The sequence below is a fragment of the Numida meleagris genome, chromosome 1 (assembly GCF_002078875.1).
Source record: "Numida meleagris isolate 19003 breed g44 Domestic line chromosome 1, NumMel1.0, whole genome shotgun sequence".
Classification (NCBI taxonomy): Eukaryota; Metazoa; Chordata; class Aves; order Galliformes; family Numididae; genus Numida; species Numida meleagris.
The window spans coordinates 181,396,049-181,414,990 of NC_034409.1; the positions used below are offsets into that span (position 1 = coordinate 181,396,049).

Here is an 18,942-nt window from a genome sequence, read left to right on the forward strand (position 1 = left end):
GTCTTATTTGACTAGAAGTAAGAAAGCAGCCATTTAAGAACAGAAATGTCTCATGTCCTCAGCGTAGTACATAAAGGCAAATAATTTCTTGGTGAAGGGAAGAGTTGGCAGTATAGTTATTCCCTGAGCAAGCAGAGTATACTTGTCAGTATGTTGTCACAACAGTTATTAAGATACTGAAGTCTCTTATTCTGAAGGACTTTCAGAGTCATAGCTCTCACTACATGAGTAACCTAGCTGAGTTTTTGGGTAATCTAGGGCAGTCATTCTCAGATGGAGGGAGATATTTCCACTCCTGTATGTTTGGAGGGAAAGAGGTGACTTGTTGGAAGGTAGTCACTGCTTGGTCAAGATGCTGGGTGAACTTCAGGCTAGCCTCATGGATAATGATGGCTGCTTTATCTCTCCTCCCATACACAAATGTACATTTTTGCACTTTATCATAAGATGGAGCAGAGGAAGAAAGAAGAGGCTATGGCCTAACAGGGCAGGATGAAGTGTAACTTTAACATCTCTGTAGTGGAGCGGGAGAGACACTCACTGTACCTTGGAAGATTTCAGGTTGGATAAAAAGACAGTGATACAAATGAGAAAAAAGTTAGTCACTCACAGATGTGGTAGACGGTGGTGCTGTTGAAAGAACTTAAATGAAATTTGTGAATGAATGAAATTATGAAATTACTAAAAATATGTTTAATGTGTGGTTGACTGTTATTACTTACCTTATCCTGAATAACAACAACAAAGACTTCCCTGCATTATTCATCCTATGTCTAGACTTTTGCTCCCATAAAAAATTATTCAAACCCCCTGAGATACCTTTCCTTCTGTAGAAATATCCCAAAACATATTTCACCATGATGGGATCTTCTACCTCTGCTAGTTCTCAACTACTGAGCCAACTCTGATTTTTCATGGGAATGAAATCAGACTGGACTGATATTTGCAAGATTTGACGTGACCTCACTCTCACATTGACTTGGATGGTTGTTTTATTCTTGTTCACTGACAATTTTTATTTGTCATCTTTTTTGGTGGACCATAATGTATCATTTTCACCAGTGTTTTTTGTCATTTTTCCCATTTTCATGCAATGAATGTACAGCTAACACAATGTTTGAATTGTGCTATACCCTAGTGGGAATCATCCCACAGTCTGGTATAATACTACCTGGAATTCTAATCTTGCCCATTATTGATAAAATTTTATTCAGTCTGGGTATTTATGTGTAAGATCATTTTTTTAACTAAATTGAAAGAACTTTGGTAGGAGTATATGAGTTACAGTGATCTTAATTCCTTGACGGATCACTAAAGGCTAAGTCCCATTAAATCATTCCTGTGATTTAAAAACTGTAAAAGTTAAATTGTGACTGAGGTACAGAACTGCAGTGAAGAGGCACGCTGGCAACTCAGTCTACCCAGAATTAATTTGCATCTCATCTGCCTTGAAAACTTTCAGATCATCAGTGGATCTCACTCTTTTGCAGAAGCCTGAACAATGTGTTTGAATTCTCCAAGTTACAGAAGAACTAACACCCACTTATACTCCCACTAATCTATCTGACAGCCCATGTATTATAATCTAATGGCCATAACAGTGTGGACATATGTGTTTTTTTTTCACCTGAAGCACATGTGAAACTTCATAATGTGAACATACTTATATAAATGTATCATCACACAGAATGACTCTTCAAAATAATGATAGATTGGGGTGTGTATATTGCACAAAAATAAAAGATTGAGTTATAGAAAAATAAACAGTTAATTTCAATCTTCTGCATCAGTCATTGCTCATGGTGAAGTTCTAAAGGAGTATCAGAGAGAATACCCTGTTCTATTATGCAGTCTTTAAAAGTACCTTTTGTAGAAGATATGCGGTTGTAGAATAAAATTATACTTGCTAAAGCTTTGACCTAAATATACTTCAAACACTTTCAGTTTCTTTTTATTCACACTTTCTTTTACTGAAAGGAAATTGCATCAATTTCCTATCTTATTTTCTCCATGAAAATCAAAATATGCTGAATATGTTCATTTTTGATTAACACATGTATATTGCATGACTTTGCTATTCGTTTTGATAGCTTGCATCTTGTATCTTTTAGGAAGACTCTCTTATGTTGTTATTTTATAATTCTTAGAGATGATGATTGAACTAAAATTGGAGAGGAAAAAAATAATTAATGTTTTTCTGTGGCCAGACATACCTCTTTCTCACTGTCAGTATAGTAAAAGATAAATCAATAGGCATCATAGTTCTCTTTATGAGTATCTTCTGATGACTAGGTAGGTTTATTGCGTGAGCTTGGCTGCTTAGTTAATAACTGAACAGAGGAAAAGGAGTGCAAGTAGGAAGAATAGCTGCAGTTCTATGCATCTGTGCCAGTTTTGTTAAAGCAACTGATGTCTATATTAAGCAAATATTGAAAAAGCCCATATATAATTTCTTATTGAGTTTTCTCACTTGTGAATCTTTAATACATACATACTTTCATTATCTTGTTTAAAGTATCAAAAGAAGTGTACTATAAGAAAGGCAAAGTCAATGTTCAGGTCTATATTTACTAGAACTGAGAGAAAAGTCTTAGAGCCATAGCTTCATGGCCTGTATTTTTAGAAGCAGCCTGTGGGTAGACATGCTAAGGGAGGCTGCTTGTAATATCCTAAAGCCAACTAACCTATTGTAATAAAGTGCTGTTCATTTTGTCACTGACACTGTTTTACTTCAAAACATGGGAATTAAGTAAGAAGGAAAATATCTTTTAACTTCAGAGGAACTGGGACAACTGCCATAAAAAGGCAAGAGTGGATTGTGGTCTGAGAGAAGTTCTGATAGGTTATGGATTTTCTATATGCACAGTTCTGCACATCAGCAAAAACAGGTCATTACACTTTTCTGTGACATTCCTAACTAATTTAATGGAAGTCCTGATATAATATGCTATTCAAGCCATACCCATTTTGAAATTGAAGTCTCAGTTTCAATGGTGGCTAAAGTAATCTATTTTAATTTCCAAAATGGGCCTTTTGATTTCTTACTATATTGCAAAGTCACCCCTGTAAATATGCATTTCATAAAGAAGTGATTGGGGATTATTAAAATGTCAAATGAAACTATCAAAAATGATAATATTTGCTATAACTGAGTCATCCACTATTACATTTTTCCCCCAAAAGGTTAAGTGTCTTTTTGAAAGCATTTTTTTCTTGTGAATTTTTTGACACAAATTGTTTCAAGTATGAGACAAAGAAACAATACTTTCAGTAGAACTTGAAATGATCATGCTGTGCTTTTGTGCCTACACGGCAATGGGATACTAATTACACCTGAAAGAACATTACACATGCCAGAAGAATCCCAGATACTACTTCATTATAGTGAATTATCCTTGGCGCTAAATAAAAGATTGTTGCTATTGGAATCCAAAAACGTGTGTCACCCTATCCTCTACAAACACAATTCAGGAGCTGACAGGAGATAGATAAAAGTCAATAAAAAGAGAATTATTTATTAAAAAGATCTAATGTTACAAGAACAGTACACAGGAACTATTATATTACTGTGTCTTCCACATGTTATATACCATTATATATAGTATATGTACAGATTGTATACAATATATCTAACATTTTATATGGGCCATGATGTTATCTTTCTTTTGGTCTGCAAAACAAACTTTCTTAACAATTGTTCTTTTCCAGACAGATATTGTGGCATTATACAAAAATACAGTCTCTTCAGTGATGCTAGACTGCACTATTACAAACTTTTACATGAAAAAGGAAAGAGCTCTTCAATGCAACTAAAAAACATGTCATGATAAGGAAACATTCTTCCACAGAGTAACAAATGTGTAATATGTAGGTACTGAAACATTCAAAACATGTGTTTTGAATCTAAATATATTAATAAACATATTTTATTCATGTTGAATATAAAACCTATCCCTTTTTGTCCCTGCATTACAAACACATTACCTGATGGTATGTCAGTATTTCTATCTGTATTTTATACTTGAGATTGAGATATAGCTAGCTCTATCTCCTTATTGGACTTCCATTCTTCTTATAAAGCACAGCCATTTATTGTATTCAGAAAGTTAACTGTCACCAGCAGTAACACTAGCCTTTTTGAATACTCTGAAACAAACTGCATTGGCAAGCAACTGTATAAAAAATAGATGAAATTATGCTTAGCAAATTTATAAAATAGCCATTTTATTTTTTTGGTTCATCACTTCATTCTTGTTCGTTTTAACCTTTTGAAGAATGATGGTCTGCTAGAGCAAGTTCTCTGTACAGTAGCAATGCTGTTGCAAAGCACAACAGGTAGTTATTTTCTTTGAGTTCATTCTCAAGTGCATTTCACCTTCCTGACTTTCACCTCATAGGCTTTCCTACAAGCAGGGGTAGATACAAGCACATCTCCTGTTTGTAACTACACAGCATTCTGGGCTCACTCCTGCCCATGTTTACCTAGTAATATTCTAAGTACATTTGAAGCTTACATCTTCATAAATTTATTTCAAATATTTGTGGGTGTCATAGAATGATAGAATCATAGAACATCCCAAGTTGGAAGGGACTCGCTAGGATCGTCAAATCCAACTCATAGCTCACTTGACAAGTAAGCCATATTTTGAGAGCATTGTCTGAATGTTTCTGGAACTCTGGCAGCCTTGACTCCATCACTGCTGCTCTGGGAAGCCTGTTCCACTCTCTCCATGAGGAACCCTTTCCTTATAGCCAATCTAATTCTTCCACCACCAAATAAAGTAATAAAGAATGAAGTTGAATCTTCTCTGAAAAATTCTAGTTGTTAAATATTCAAAAGGAAGTTAGTAATCAGTCAGATTTTTACTTATCAAGCATTGCACTTTCTTGGCTACTGTTTTAAAGATGCTAAGAAAGGGCATCATTGGAGTATACTGTCTAAATGCCAAGTGTTATTTTGCAGCAGGCAAGTGTTATCTGTCAGCAGGCAAAATAATAATATTTTTGACACAGAACCTATGAACCAAAACAGATTTGCATCAAAACTTTTAGAAGGATGGGCAGCTAGAATAACTATGCTATTAATACTTGCCTCTTAAAATCTTCTGATTATTCCCAGATGAAGCGTGTTCATTTTAGTCACAATAGCTAGACATGTAATGGTAAAACACCATCCCTCGTAGCAGCCCACACATCTTAACTGTACAAACACGCACATCATATACAATGGGGATCATTTTGATTCAGGTGCCAATATATGGAAATGTCTTCACATCTAGAAAAATTGTCCAAATTGTGTATTAAGTGAAAAAAAAATTTTGGACAGAAAAAGCAGGGATTAGAATTGATAGTACACAATTCCTATGAGAATAACTTTATCTAGTGAGCTATAGAAATAGATCTAGGTAACAAAATAATTTGCTCATTGGTACTTATACAAGCATTTTTTCAAACACAGCATTCTCCAAGATTTATCCTACTGGAGTATGTACGTGTGAATGACTACATTCCAAAATGTTAATGCTCTCTCCGTTATATGTCTTTGTATATGCTTGAAATGGGTTACCAGATATACAAAGCATAGAATGTTATCTAAAAAAAATGGGCCTAGAGGAAAAAAACAAAGAAGGAAGTGGTTGGAACAGGTAGGTTTATCTTCTTGGATTGCTTTATTTGTCCACTTAGCAACCTAGCGTATATCATGTTTAAAGGCCCAGTGGAGGTTTCATTGCCATATGCATTAAGAATAGACTTTTTATTTCCTATTGAAAATAAACATTTGATTGCTTTGACATTAAGTCATGCAGTATTTGATGAAAAACAATGATAGTTGTTTACTTTAAGGTTTATATTCAATTATTTTCAGTTTACCTCAAAATAAAATAAATGGCTTATTTTCAACTCCATTTTGCCACTTTTTGAGTGTTCTGTCTAGTATTTTATTGACAATATATATATAGTTTTGCTATTTTAATATGTTTTTATGCATTTTTAGAGCAAATTCTCTGTATTTTAGCAGTGCATACATATCTCAGTTATATTTTTCTCACTCTCCTGTCAGTAGGAATAGCCAACCGTGTGGAATGAAAGAAGAGTTAGATAAAGTTGTATCAAACTTTGTTCTCTTGTTAAAGAAAGTTGTTGGTTTTTTTCTAAACCAAACAGATGTACTGTACTAGACACCACTGTTTAAACACCTAATGATACATAACTGGGGTCACCAAGATTGAACATATTAAAAAAGTAAAGTACATTTGACAGAAATTACATTTGCTTACAAAAGTTTATTACATACAATCTGCATATTTTTGGGCCAAGAAATGTCCCCTCCCCCAGAGGACTTTTACAAAAACTGAAGACAAAAAAACCTGATGAATTTTTGACTGTCTTCAACACTCCTTTAAGTGCACCACAGGTATTTCTATGGGTCTTTAAGCATTAGCTTGGGTTTCCTGTTGCTCCACAGACATAAAACTCCATCCCTTGTTGTCATCAAGCTAAAGCAAATAAATAACAACAACAACAAAGTCTGCAGTCTTCACCACGAAGTTGAAGGAACCATCAGTACCAAAAGCAATGTTACAGAGGATGAGGAAGTAGAGAACATATGTAAGGTGGACTGAGCACTTGTTACTTTCCCTCCTGAAATGGAAAGTAATTAAAGAAGCAACATTGTAAACAAATCTCAGTACATTTAGACACTAAATCTTACTCAAAATTTGTATTCTTTAATGCTGAACAAAAGTCTAACTTTTGGGCAGAGCAATTCCAAATTAGATTCCCTACACAGGCTTAAGGAAATGGGGTTTTATGATGATATCTACAGAAGCTCACATGGTGAATTCTCACATTCAGTCTGTAAATGAATAGAAAATTCATAGAAAATAGGTAAGTTCCATGCCTTAATTTTCATAAAGAATTAGGCTGCAGAAGGTGCCCTGAGTCACAATTACAAACATTCCTCTTGGAATAAAGAATGAAAGCTTGTGATTGATATTGATGTTTGTCCAGGTTTTTTGCCAAGTAGGCCAGTGATGTTTTTAGATCATAGCAGACTCCCTTAATTACAGCCGAAATTTTAAGTATAGATTGAAGTTCCAATCCTAGACTCTTGTACAGTACTCCTGAAAGACTAACAAGCAATGTTTAATAGAATTAAATTAAGTGTTATTAGAAAGTTAGAATTAAGGTGCCATCCTTTCTTTGGCAAAAGACACTGTTGTTTATTTATATTCTTCCCACTAATCCTTACATCTTTGTCTTAACTGCATAACACTGTGATACTTCAAATTCTTTTAACGTATTGCTGCAACTGAGGAAACAGAAGTTAGCCATCAGTTACGTAATGATAATTACACTAATTCTGTAATTAAGTCATATATAATCAAGAGAATCAGTTGAACTCACAGAGAAACACAACTTATTTTAACACAGGTACACACAGAGGATTCAGGTACCTAAATGAAAATATTGATGACATTTTAGCTGTGTTAAATGCTATCCCTTCTTCTAGTGCTTCATAAAGATGCACGCATCCTCTAAGTCCTGTATCATATCTACAAGCTCTGAGTAAAAGTTTGAGATAGCTTATAACATCTCAGTTGCCCTTATATGCCCAATTATGTAAAAATATTTAAATTCAGGCTCTCTGCAAGTTCAGCTGACTTGGTGTCTAGGCTTAACTACTGGTCTGTATGGATTATATCTCCAGCAACTGTACTGGAATTTGAGACACCTATTGCTCATGTAGACATCCATAACTTGACTAGTTTTCTAGATGTTTCTTTAAAGAGGCACAGCTTTCCTGTGTATTCTATGTTTTGTTCATCAGCCCAACATGGATGCCTGAGATACTCTTGACAGTCTCAAATGGCGTTTAGATACCAATGTTGTAGCATAGAAAATAAATATTGCAATGATTTTATCTAACTGATAGGGAACTGTGAGAACAATTGCTTTCAGGTAGAGGGTAATGGATGTTTGTTTGCTTTTTAATGAACATTGCTATAATTGTCATAACTGTCACTTTTCCAAACATAAGTGTAGCCTTACCTGCATAAGATGGAACTCTAATCTGGGGACTAGCAGTCCCATCACCTCCTTCACTGACTGCACAGACCTCAATAATGTAGACACCAACATCAGGAAGAATTACCACTGCAGAAGTTTTCTGTGTTTCTATAACTTGACTGTTGCTTTGGCCTTCTTGCCTAAGTAACACCTATGGCCAATAAAGTAGACAGTGGTCATGGAGATCATCCAAGTTACACACCAGACATTCTTTGTATATAATATAGCCACTGAAATGTTAGCTGTTTCATGATTTTGTTAAGGAAGGCAGTCATCTGCTTTTATGTCTCCCCTCTTTGCCCCCTCTCCTCCAACACCAAATGGCTTCCAAATAGTATATTAGCAATCAATGAACGTGAAAAGACATTGTATAGGATCCAAAGCAAAGATACAGGACTTGCCGTCTCCACTGTTAGGTATTACACATTCTTTTTCTAACCAAAAATCTTTCTTTAAGATGCATTTTGAGTTCCATTTGATTAAATTTTTATTCCCAAATTCATATGGATATTCAAAATTTTGATGAAAGCATTCAGTTTCAAACATAAGAAAATGCCCTAAGTAAAGTCCTTATTGTGTTTATCTTAGTTGGCTAAGTCAACTCTGAATAGCTCAGATTTATCCCTGCGTCTCCTTTGATATTCACTCAGTACATGCTTATGTGAAGTGGGAGGAATGTACTTAGCTGCCTTTTTGGTATTTCAGCATAAGAGTTTCTGTTTCCAGACAAAACTGAAAAGGCGTAAGAGGTGTAAAAAAGCAAAGCATCCACTCAAATTCTTTCAGAATCTCAGCAGTGCTGATAAAGGTTAAATAATTTTCTGGCTTCCTGAATCAATTTACATTTTCATGGTGGTATTTCTTCTTGTATCTAATGGAATATCAGATTGTAGTCTAGAGAAATGGTCATATGTATGCTTCAGATTACCCACAAAAACCTAAGGACACAGATTTTTTTTCTTTTAAATTTAAAATTTAAATGAATTCCACTGCTATTTATAATTTGTCATCTAAGAATTAATCAGTACTTTGCTGTTTAAAACTTCATAATTTTAAATGCCAGATGATTGTTGAACATCAACAGCATAATAAAAAAAAAAACATAAACATTTTTGGTTTTGCTTCATAAAAATATTAATTTTAATGTCATTGTAAGATGTTTCATTGTTCTGCATTTCTTTAAATCCTACTTTAAACATGGTTAAATTTAAGTGTTAGTGGAAAATTGATTGCTGATCTTAAAATTACTGGTCTTATTAATAGTCACTTCTCAGCCAGATATGATGAACTGATACTCAGATAGAGCTTACTCAGTTTATAATCACTGTTTGAAAGTCATAACACAGAAAATATTGGACATTTAGTACTTTTCTATTTTATTTATTGCTTTCTATGGTGAAAACTGATTTCAGAAAATCTGTATAGTATACCTACACAAGAAAACTGTGAAGAGAAAAAAAAAATAGGGAAGAGGAATAATTGTTTAGAAGAGAGGAAGGTTTGTGAGGAAGGGGAGGCACTGACCTTGTATCCCATTACCTCAGATTCATTAGCTAGAGGTCTGACTGGCTCCCATCCAAGAGACACATGAGAACCATCCTGGATCCACATAACATTACTTGGTGCCTGGCTGGGAGCTGGGAAGAAAAAATAACAACATATACATAAATATATTTTTAGGAAGTTCCCTTAAAATCAAAACAAAATTATGTCAGTCTTTTACTATATTCACGACTAGAAGTGTTAACAGGCTCCGAGCTCTAGCTGGAGATTTTGCTATTATTTTTTTTCCCACCATTTTCCATTATATTTTTTCCAGAATTATCATTTAATAGATTGTAGTGGGTTAGCCCAACTCAATCCATAAATTCTTCAGAACTTACAAACTTGAACTGTTTTATCTCCCTTTTTTGCCAAAAATACATTATATATTAGGAAAATAATCTTTGTTATGAATGCAAAAACATATGAATTCACATCTATGTACAGAAGCAAAGCCACGTATCAGAACTATACGTGATTCCTGATTATTATATTATCTTACTAAAGGGAGACCGAAGAGTGCAGAGTTTGCTTCCTGACTGCTTCTTCCTTTGAGCAAAGTTACGGAGATCACTTACGGGACTTCTTGGTCGCTACACGCACAGCAGTGCTAGGTGGTCCATACCCTGCAGCGTTGTATGCCCGCACAGTTAGGTGATATAATGTGTTTCCTTCTAACCCTGTCAGAAGGAGAGACGATTCATTTCCTGCAGTTTTCACCTTTTCTGCTGCTTCTTCCTGTTCCATGTCTTTCCAGTAACCAATCTGCCAACAAGTGATCAAAGAAAATATTAATACAGGCATGTGGGGTGCTCAAGATTTACAGATTTTCCTGTGGCAGGTTTCTTGGCCAGCTCTGCCTGGTGTCTGATGGTCTTTTTGTCTGAAGTGGTGAGAATCAGAACATCATGGAATTACCTAAAGCATGTTGAATTGCTGTGCGCTGACAGAAGATGTTATCAGCAAGATCAAAGATTAGAAGATGAGCACTGGCAGAAAGTCAAAAGTATTTCAGGGAATTCAAGAGGAGCTCAACCATTTTTAAATTGCAAGAAGTATCTATCTTCAGCTTGGATCACTCGGGCCATATCAGTTCAAAAATTGCATGAGCAATATTCACATCCTGGCTCTATAGATCTCAGAGCTGTAAGGTTTTTTATCAATGCAATGAACAGGAAACGGCAAAATACCTAAGGAAATCTTGCATTGAACTGGAAAATCTTATCTGAATAAAAAGAAGGAAGTGGATTCAGTTTTAGTTCTTGGATATAGACAAGTTTCCAGTAAATGTAATTTTGATTTTTGATTTGTCTGCCCTTTCTTTTCAGACATAACAAACCTAAATTTGGTGGTTCTTAGTCCATATTTCTTGTGTTGAATTTATTGTAACTTAAAAGAAGGTCTAATGCTGAGCTATGAATTTGTCTAGTATCTTTCCTCAGAGTCAGAAATTTGCAAGACTTAACTGGAAAAAAATCCCAGTAATGTTTCTCGCTAATGTATCTAGGTGACTTCCACCAGTAAGGTAGTTCTCACAGGGCACTATTTTCCCTAACAGAAGATGTCACTAACGTACCATTAAAATAGCTATATTCAGCTTACCATTTTTCATTACGAGACCTACTTGCACTTATTCCACGTTTTGACCTTTTCTGCGAAATCTGTTATTTCATAATAAGTTATTTATACTATATCTGGATAAATTTTCCTCTGAGAAAAAGGTCATGGGAAATACGGCACTTTTGGGAATATATCCCAGAAAATACTGAACCAAAAAACTCAAGGGGTTCATAGAAATATGTACTAATAAGTACAACACTGATCTTTTATAACAGTACTATGGCAGCCATTAAAAAATATATATATATCCAGAAAGACCTGAGGTCTTTTAAGGTCATATCTTCACTGAAGTAAAGTGGCTGTGCTCCTTTTGATGGAGCATGTATCAGTTTGAGCCAACTCAATAATCAACTTCCTTAACTGTAAAATTTATGTACACGTTGCATTAATTCTTACTTTGATTACAGATAAGATAGCAAATCTAGCTATGTTCAGCAGCTGTTGAAATAAGTATGATTCTTAAATACAAAGATATTTCACTACCTGAATGCTTGAGTAGCATTGTTAGTATCTGTAGCAACACCTATTCACATCTTTCTTGGAGGGAAAAAAGAATTAACAACCATCCATTTACATGGTAGGACTGTACATCTGCTTATTGTTTGCTGGGCAGTTGTTTTCATTTTACTTCTAATGCATCTTTACAGACACAACACTACAACACTGAGAGTCACATGGTATTAATCAATGTATGGACGGACAGTGAGAGAGTATATGTCCTGGAGACCCTATTACCCAGTTCATCTGCCAAAGATCTAACAGAGAAATGTCCAGAAAGGAATACTGGCTTGCCCAAGATTACACAAGTGGATGGTGAATGGACAGTGGCAGGGGTGGAAATACAAGAGAAGCAGTGAAATTCGTCTTCTAAGAAAACCAGGAGAAAAATTTGAAGTAGCTCAGCAGGTCTTACTGTGGTAGCTAATTCAGAGCACACCATATCCCAATATTCAAGACAGTAGACAGAGTCCAGGTTTTGCGCTGAATCTTTGTTTTGTTATGAAAACATGATTTTCCAGATATTGCTGATCTCCATCACAGCTTATATGGCACGGAAGCTAATTTTATTTTTATGTGTTAAGTCTGCAAAAATAATTGTGGCATATTCCCTTACTGCTGCTATACCACATGACAAAGGTGTTGCTCCTCGGGATAGGGGTGTTTGGGGAATTAATATATATGCTTTATTAATCAGCAAAAAGATGAAACGCAATTGGCAGTGCTTCTATTTTAGCATCTCCTGTACTTCAAAGACTTTAAATGTTTGGTCCCTGCTTTTAAAATTCTCCTTAAAGTTTTATCAGGTGAGTTTGGACTTTGATCTCAAAATAGGCCTCTCTCTTTCTCTCTATGAACACAACTATTTGTTAAAGGCTAAATGAGCTCAAGGAAAAACTGTTTTAATAAAAAACTCAAATCATTTTCAATGGGTAGGAAAGATTACGTTGATTTGTACCAAGATGGAGATACTGCTGATCTTAAAAATTGTTGGACAGGTTTCTTAAAACAGAGGATTTGTTTATTTACAGTTATATGTCCCATTAAAAAAGAAAACAAACTTGTTATTTTCTATGGCCTTAATTGGTCAAAAGGGATTTACCAGTTTTCATTAATGACAACTTTGAATATTAGTATAACACACAGCATAAACAACAGAATCACAGAAACACAGAATTGCAGGAGTTGGAAGGGACCGCAAGAAATCATCAAATCCAACCCCGCCTGCTAAAGCAGGTACCCTACAGTAGGTCACACAGGCATTCAGACAGATCTTGAATATCTCCATAGAAGGAGACTCCGCAACCTCTCTAGGCAACCTGTTCCAGAGGTTCCAAATCACCTATTCCAAAATACCTGTTCCAAATCACAAATGTCTACCTTGTACTTTAAAAAACGAAATAAAAAAACTGAAAAAAAAAATTTGCTTCGTTTAATACGTTATTGCCTGTGAGGTTTTAAAATTTTGCTGTTCTTTCGTTTGTCATCTAGAGGAAGTTTTCATATCTGGTTTCCAGGAAACCAGATCTTTGTGATGGAGAAAAGGCAATAATGATTAAACAACTGAGGAGATGCAGGAACACATAGTCTTCTGCTTTGTCCTGATAGCTTATTAAATAACCCTTGGAAGTTATCCATCACATTAAAGATATTGTTATCTTAACATTTTTGAACCTCTAATGCTCACAGACAACTTTCTCATTGTTTAGATTTTAGGCTTAAAGATATCTTAAATAATAGTTGTTCTCCCCAACCACTTTATAAGGTGCTCACAATAGCACTTCATTATAACTTCATCAGAACTAATTGCAGGTCCTCTTCTCTAAATTCAGTACAGCAAGAGTTACAGACTGGATATTCTTTCTGTTGACCAAAGCTCCAAAAAAGGCATTTTAAATAAGACTCTAAAGTAGGGAGGATGAATAGACGTATTTCTTGCAGGCTGGATAAAACACAGAAAATGTCCTTGTCTCTCTGATTTACCAACACAACAGTTCCAATGTTACTGAAAATGAACTTCTAGAGATCTCATAGTACAGAAGGTGCTGGGGAAAAAGGAAAGAAAAGTGAGCTGAAAGAACTGCTGCTAGCCCTGAAAAAAGAAACCATGATTCATATTTCACACAACTTGTTATCATTCACAGAAAATTTATTGGCTCCTTGAGCTGGCACATTGTGCAGTCCTGCAAATATTAGCACCAGCACAAAAGCAGCGGTAGAACCAAGCACTTAGGACAGGAAAAGTGTATCATCTACTGCTGCTTTTTGTGTCACCTCAAAATACTGGTATGAGTGTTTTCAGAAAAAGATGAGATGTTCCTGCAAAAATACCAATCAACCTCAGTTGCTTGCCTCTCATCATAATGACTGCTGACCGAAAAGGTGAAAGAAAACACTGTTCAGTAAGCCTAGGCTTTGGTTCTTCCCTGGAGTATCTTGCATCCTCCTCTTTTTCAGGTACTTTGAAAAAAGAGTACCAGACTGGTACCACTCTATGTGGTACTCTCCCACACAGTCCTGCATATACCTAAGATGAAGACCCATATTGTATTTCAACATTAAGAAGTATCATCAAATATCTAGTCATATTTTCCTATGAAAAATCAATAAATTTTTAGGTTTCTGATTCTGGGTTAATAGGAAGTAGCAGTTGTGCGGCAAACTATTCATGACACTGACACTGCAAATAGCATGGATCTCTTGAGACCCTCAGGAGAGATCGAGTGTGATCCATACCTTATGGACTTGAAAAGCTGTTGGAATGCTGAGAAATGTTTATAGCCCTCAGGACTTTAGAGGAATTTGAGTAATTTTATGGGTTAAATTGACATATTTAAAGCTATCCAGTTGTTCGTTGCATGTTTGGGAAAATTCATTCATTCCAAAAGCAATGTCTGGTAAATTGGTATTCAGGAGGATGAAACTCTAATTCCTCTTTTTATGTCTTGCTTTACTAACCTTTGGTAAAAACATTGATATACCCTTTCTAATCTACCTTGAGTAATACCTAGGTAAATTAAAAAAATAATTCCAAAACCATGTAGGTGTAATTTTCTGTTCCATTGTATAAACAGACACAGAACATCTAAGGAACAGAAAAAAACTCTTGGATATTTCTCTTTGAAAAATCAAAATATGATATAAACAATCTTTTATATGAAGTAACCCTCTCTGAAAATGAGTGTCAACCGTTTATGGGCGTTCGGCCCGATTCCGTGACAAAGTGGATGGGGGACCCTCGGACCTATGACCCAGGAAAGGGGAAAAGGGGAAAAGGGTAAGGAGATGGCCCTGAGAGCAAAGAACAGCGGCAACAATCTGAGGAGAAACAAACTAATTTACTAAATAAGATATTGGAACACCAAACAACACACTATAATACAATATAATTACAATTTAAGCTGATAAATCCAATACAGAGAGAGAGAATGTCCCAAAATCAAGGTAGGCCTTACTCTACTACCGACGATAAGACGGCTGGAGAGCGAGGTGCTGCCAAGACGAGAGACGGCGGAAAAAGGGACGAGGTCTCGTGATCTGCAAGTTTTTATACTGCGAGCTTTTATCTTTTCCCTCCAGCTGGAAAATGGTAACAGAGGAGAAAAGTACCGTGGGGACTGTACTAGTCCTTCTCTTCTGAGAACCAGGTACATCCACTATATGATATTATGATGTGGAATACCAATAACCGAAAATCACAAAACCATGACAATGAGGTTCAAGATTTTCTGTTTTTTATCCATTTTGGTTGCAAGATAATCTTTTGATTTTCTTAGTCAAGCTCCTGCCCTTTGGGGGAATTCAAATGGCAAAGATCTGAGATTTGAGATCTATACTTAATATTAGCTGGAAAAGAATAAATAAAATAAAAAATATGTTCTTCCAGACAGTAATTCTTTCCCTTTCCCTTTCCTACCAGTGAGTGACAAAGAAAATATTGCCTAAGGCTGAAATAGATTTTATAACCTTCAGGTTATGGATTCTAAAGAGTAAGTATTAACCACACACTATATTTTTCTACCATTCTGACAAAGTTTTCAAGCTACTTCTACTTCATCAGAGTGTAGCTGGCATATATTTAGTAAGGTCGAGGGGACAGCTGACAAATCTGTACTGAAGTCAGGAATAATATGTGTTTTGGAAGATGCAAATGAGTACTGCAAACCTTGCGTAAAACTCATGTGACATAACAGTTAACACTGCCTTTCAGGGATGACAATGTGCAATTGGACAAGTTACTGTGCCTCTCATTACTTCTTAGTACAAAGTGCAAACAAGGCTGGAGTGAAACTGGGTCACTCCAAACTTGTCTGTATGTAGTAAATACTGTGTCACTTTTGTTGATTAGAGCCCAAGTGTTCAGCCACTAGAAAAAATAACACCTCCCCCTTCTATAATACTACTGCTAAATGGCCAGGAAATTTGAAGAGTGCGTAGGTGGTTGTCTCTGCTGTGGTGGCCACAGGCAGAATACAAATTGAGATATGAGAACAGACTGGCTAGTCAGATCGTTTTGCATAGGGCGCGGTGACAGCTGCTTTGGAGACAACATTGTACTCGTGGTTCATGATAATTCTAGATTAGGAGATAATTGTTAACAAAAAAGAAATCATTCATCTTTTTAGCAGCCACTGGATTTTTGCATATTTTTTATTTGCTATTTGAGGACTACCGGAACTACAGGCTGTGTTCTGCACTGTCCTACATATGATAAAAGTTTTAAATTCAGTTTTTAGTTTAAATTAGTAATCACCGAAACTGAAGAAAGTGAATCATGATGGGAAGCAGATTTTTTGCTATACAGGATCCTTTCTTTTGCACAAAAGGAATGGTTTAAAGAGATACTGTCAGTATGTTAGCAAAATTGGACTGACGGTATGGACTTAGAGTTCCTAAATGGATACTGTAATGCACTGACTCAGTATATTGATCCTTTCAGTTATTATCTCTTTTCTGATGAAATCTTTCCCAAAAACAGAACTGAAAACTCTAGCAATATCATCCTTGGATTGCATTCTGTCCTGCTGAATCATCCAGGGGAGTACTATCTACTCTTCTGTCTACCGAGTAAAGGTGGTTGTGAACATGATTCTTTCTGGGAATGGGAGTGAAAAGAGCATACGCTTTTCCCTGAAATATTTCTCTGTCAGAAAGTGAGCAATGAAATTCTGACTAAAATGAGCACAAGCAAAGAGGGAAAAAGGTGTTATCCCTATAGCCTCAAATAAAAGCAGGAGCCTCAGAAGAAGGCTCTAATTCCTTCATGGAGAGAGGAAGATTGAAGCAGGGACATATTTTTTATGTTTCATTTTTGTGTTGTGTAAACTACAGATCCTTTGCTTGAAATATTTACTCTGTAATCTTCACACTAGAATCCTAAATAAAGTACAATGTTAATGACTACAATATCGATAACAACCTCCATATTCATTCCTAAGAAGTCAATGAGGGTAGCAGAGCAATTAAGTGTTACTGTTGGCATTGGAACATACTGCTGGCTCTAAATACTTTCCAGGATAGGAAGACCACATCTGATATGAAGAGTCCACTGTCCTGTCTGTCAGAACCATCTATTACTAGGACTCATCAGTAGAGCTAAGGAACTGCTTTGTTGCAAGTAAGTAATGAAAGCAAAACACATTAAAGTTATGAAAGAATAAATTTATAGAGAAAACATTTTCATCTGAAAAAGAAAATCTCTGTTTTTATTTTAAAATGATGTAAGACAAACCTCACAGAACATTTTGAGAGTCAATGTGATCGATGGAATGAGGATAACGATAAAAATAGTAGGTGTAATTTAAAGATGTCAAGATGCCTGAGAAAGAGTAAAAAAAAGTCATCTTTCTAAGGAGAAAAAGACAATGTTCAGTGAGTAAGTTATTTCAGAGGATAAAAGCCTGGCCTGGAAATTGAAGACAGAGGTTAGTAACAAGTGCAACAGTGTGGACAGAGACAGTACTTGTAAGGTAAATGTAATCTCTATTGGATATAATTTTGTTCTCCTTATACAGAGCAGTCCTAAAGGTAAATGGTCAGGTATCAGTTTTGCTGAATGAAACAAGCTATATGTAAAGAAGAAAAAGTACTTTTAACATAAAGGAGAAACAGGACTAAAGCACAGTGAGAGAGAACTGACAGAGAGTTGCAGAGTTCAGCATGGAAGTGTATGTGGGAAAGAAACTCAGGCAAGTGAGAGACCTGGGCGTTCTTGTCATGGTCACAGCCTGCATGAACTGCAATAAAGGAATATCTAAGTAGCAAGAAACTACAGCAAATCATGTAGAAAAAAGAGTAAAATAACTGTGTATAAACTGTGCAGTAAATGTGCTGTACTAGACATGGCTGCTCAGCCTAAGGCTGGGGGGTGTGGCCTGACCCCACCTCTTGACCAGACATGTTGCTGAGGGTACATGGTGTGCTAGTGTGCTATTGGATCACAAGACTCAAACATAGCTCAGGAGACTGTTTCAGTTAAACTGTAGAGATTGAACTGTAGAGGAGTCTCTGAGTCAGCATGCTTCCCTGTCAGAAGTCACTCTGTGGTTATCTGAGGTGGGTGAGGGTGGCATTGCTCCCTCAGGGGAAGTGTGTCAGGGTCAAATGGTGTCATCATGACTCAGAGTAAAACTGGGATCTCCTAGGGATGGACTATGTCTGATTTGATCTATTGATTGGTAACCCTGCCCAAGGCAGGGGAATGGAGCTTGATTATCTTTAAGATCCCTTTCTACCTAACCCATTATATGATTCTGCGAAGTCTCTTTGCAGCACGACAGGAGCCTCTTAAGGGCTGGAGAGCAAATCTGCCCCAGTTCTTCACTGGCCAACAAAACATGGGGCAACAATTAGAGTTTCTCTTTTGAGTTTTAAAGTATGATATTGTTGCTTGATTTGTATATTTGTGACAGGAGTATAACACTTCTGCAGATAAATTTTCTGGGGACTAAATATATAGCGCTGGGATCATGACTTACATGAAGAGGACTCAAAGAGTCATTGAAGAAGATGTGAGAAATAAGTCCTTATTACTAAAACCAGATACCCGTGCCTCATTCAAAAGAACTTTAATTCACTTCTTAATTCAAACCTGATCTGGACCAAGGAAATCAAATTATATATTGTAAAGTGGGGCTACCTTAATGTATAATGGTCTCAGAGGCTATCTTTCTTCTCAATTTCAAATGCCATATATGCAGGCTGAAAGGACAA

At 35.9% G+C, this 18,942-nt stretch overlaps 1 protein-coding gene across 6 annotated transcripts in view; it reads right to left on the reverse strand.

The window, feature by feature from the left end:
- The window catches only part of CNTN5 (contactin 5), a 636,498-nt gene continuing 621,062 nt past the window's right edge, over window positions 3,507-18,942 (reverse strand). For all 6 annotated transcript variants that reach the window (XM_021381356.1, XM_021381346.1, XM_021381363.1 and 3 more), the window contains 4 exons: window positions 10,191-10,377; window positions 9,595-9,707; window positions 8,053-8,221; window positions 3,507-6,642 (listed from right to left, as the gene is read on the reverse strand). In XM_021381356.1, the coding sequence (XP_021237031.1) occupies window positions 6,539-6,642; window positions 8,053-8,221; window positions 9,595-9,707; window positions 10,191-10,377 (573 nt within the window). In that variant the 3' untranslated portion in view covers window positions 3,507-6,538. The remainder of the gene's footprint in view (window positions 6,643-8,052; window positions 8,222-9,594; window positions 9,708-10,190; window positions 10,378-18,942) is intronic.